Genomic DNA, 2,872 nt, shown 5'->3' with positions numbered 1-2,872 from the left:
CTTTTTTCTTTTTGCTTATGTGGTGCTGAGGAATCAAACCCAGGGCCTCAGGCATGCAAGGCAAGCACTCTACCACTGAGCCACCTTCCCAGCCCCATGTTGTTAGCAATTTTATCTCACAGAAGCTAAAGTGCACATGCTTTAAGTACATTCTAGTGTAACCAGGTATTTAATAACTGAACCCTTGAATGGGGGGAGATCTTGTATATGCATCTTGTATATACATTTTCCAAATTTGGGGAGGGGAAGGGAAATAACAAAATGCTGAAATAAGGATACAGGCTGACCCATTTAACAATGAGAAGTACAAGACACTATGTTGAAAATGAACTTTACAACTTCAGGGGGTGGGGGGTGGAGATGCGGGGGAAGGGAAGAGTTGAGGATGTAGGAAAGGAAGGGATAGTAGGGGAAAAACAAAGGAGGGGGTAACAATGTTCGATAGCAAATGTACTCATTACCTTACTCATGTAACTGTAACTTCTCTGTACAGTATCTTCACAATATAAAAAAGCCTCAACCAAGCCCACATGAGGCTGGACAGATGTCTTGTTTGAAGCTGCTTCTGCAGTCAGAAGCTAGGGCAAGATCCTGCAGAGATTTCCAGTCAGTTGGAAAGATACATTCTTCTGAAGGCTCAGAAGGACCCAGGGTTATCTTAAGTACACATCAACCTGCTAAGGACTGGTAAATAATCACTCTAACTTTTTAGTTTGTGTCCTGTATGTACTCTTTTGTATATGCGTACAGACTACTAAGTATTTCTATCTTTATTTCCATAAACTTGACAATTAATTGAATGCAAACCATGAAGGCCATTTGGCCACTTAATTGTGCCTAAGGAGATCTCCTTTACCCACCACAAGTGGCTAGCATGTTCGTGAAGTTTGAGCATGCTGGTGGCAGGCAGCCTCTCAGGGACTAGCTGCTCTGCAAACCACAACATCACCATGAACATTTCCACAGCTGTACTTATCAGATAGATGCTCACAATGGCTGTGCTTTTCTGTTTTCAGTGCCTACTTGGACTTTCCCAGTGTGATTGGAGCAATGGTAAGATTACCTTTTTTTCTCATGAATTAAATAATTAGTCCTTAAATTCTTACTCTTTTTTTTTTTTTTTTGCTGGTCGTGGGGCCTGAACTCTGGGCCTGGGCGCTGTCCCTCAGCTTTCAGCTCAAGGCTAGCACTCCAACACCTGAGCCACAGCACCACTTCTGGCTTTTTCTGCTTATGTGGTGCTGAGGAATCGAACCCAGGGCCTCATGCATGCAAGGCAAGCACTCTACCGCTGAGCCACCTTCTCAGCCCAGTCTTACTCTTTTTTAAGTCTATGCAAATTAGTCTTTAAATTCTTGATGAGAGTATAGCTCAGTGGCAGAGCACTTGCCAATGCCCTAGGTGTGAGTCTCAATCTATAGTACGACAAGAAAAAGAAAGTAACTTGAAATTCTTGTTTCATGATAGAGACCAAAGATACAGGAATAGAGCATCAAAAAACCCAAAAGCTCTGAAATAAACTTTTGAGCACCAATATGACGCTTCAAAGGTTTCAGATCCTGCATTTTCAGATTCTAAATGTTCAGTTTGAAATACTTTTGATTCAGCCTTATAGCTAAGGGATTCTCAAACTGCATATCAAAACAGTAGAAGCACATCTAGTACGTGTCTAGACAACTCGTGACTCAGATATTAAACACTGGGCTGTGCCTAACAGGTAGTAGAAGTAAAGATTATCATGGTCATCAGTTATAATTGGAACACCATTTCTAACTTTTAACTAGGAAATATGGCTAAGATGATAAGTAATGGGTCTTAAATCTTTCCCCACATCTTATCTAGAAATGTTCATTATTAGATTCTGTCATCGCACTGTAAGCCTCCCTAACCTGAAATTAATTCTCTCATAAGTCCCTAATATTCACATACACAGAGATGAAGTATGTATATACTTGGTTTCTGTCATAGGTACAGATCTAGCAGACCTTTTTTGACCCAGTAACATCTTCCTTGTGTAGAGTAGTTGTTAGTAGATACACAGTAAATATCTTGTTACTTAGTCAATTAAATGTTTTAAGATTTCTTTGGAGGATAATCTGGTTTCTGCCACACATTTCCCCTCATTTTGTAGGCATCAACATCCGGAGCCCTCATACCTCATCCAGCATATGCAAGATACTGGGAACATTATCATCAAGCAATGGCTTGGATGAGAAGCCACCGGAGGGCTTACAGAAAGGCTGTGGAGTCCTATTTCCATTTGCTGTGGTACTGTCCTCCCACAGCATTTCCCTACAGCTCTTGGGCTGGCTATCCTCAGTCCTTCTATGGTTACTACACAGCCTGGCAGAACTCATATTACAATAACTCACAGTTTGGAAGGTCTGAACAGCCTCCATGTAATGGCAATCAGATCCAGGCTTCTATAAGTGAAGACCAAACTTGGTTTGAAGAAGAAGAGATGGAGACAGAGTCTGAAGATGAGATAGTGTGCGACCTAAGCAATATGGAAATCACTGAGGAACTCCGCCAGTATTTTGCAGAGACTGAAAGGCACAGAGAAGAGCGGCGTAAGTTCAGACCTGTCCTCAGGCTTCCTTTCCTTGCCTGGATCTCTCTTTGCCTTTTTTCTTAATCTAAACACACAGAATAACTTGTGTAACTCTTTGTTTGGGTACAAGTAATATTCTCTATCCAGTCCTGAGTTATGAAAAGCTATCAAAATGTGTTATACCTCAATTATATTAGTTGCTAGAGTTGTTTAATGAATGATTATTTTAGTTCTGAAATAAAGCTTATCCTAATTCCTCTACCATTTACCAAAGATATTTGCTTCACCAGATGACGTATGTATGGGTGTGTGTGTGTGTGT

General features: G+C 40.9%; 1 protein-coding gene across 1 annotated transcript; it reads left to right on the top strand.

Annotated features, from left to right (window-relative positions):
* The first annotated feature begins 559 nt into the window (after positions 1-559).
* Gemin8 (gem (nuclear organelle) associated protein 8) lies at positions 560-2,692 on the top strand. The gene is made up of 3 exons (XM_013037477.1): positions 560-687; positions 1,017-1,053; positions 2,132-2,692. The coding sequence occupies exons 2-3, from the start codon at positions 1,051-1,053 to the stop codon at positions 2,633-2,635; spliced, it is 507 nt and encodes a 168-aa protein (XP_012892931.1). The 5' UTR covers positions 560-687; positions 1,017-1,050; the 3' UTR covers positions 2,636-2,692.
* The last annotated feature ends 180 nt before the right edge of the window (positions 2,693-2,872 follow it).

Source organism: Dipodomys ordii, unplaced genomic scaffold (assembly GCF_000151885.1).
Source record: "Dipodomys ordii isolate 6190 unplaced genomic scaffold, Dord_2.0 Scaffold15287, whole genome shotgun sequence".
Classification (NCBI taxonomy): Eukaryota; Metazoa; Chordata; class Mammalia; order Rodentia; family Heteromyidae; genus Dipodomys; species Dipodomys ordii.
The sequence above is the reverse complement of the archived record's forward strand: the minus strand, read 5'-3'. Positions and strand labels throughout refer to the sequence as shown.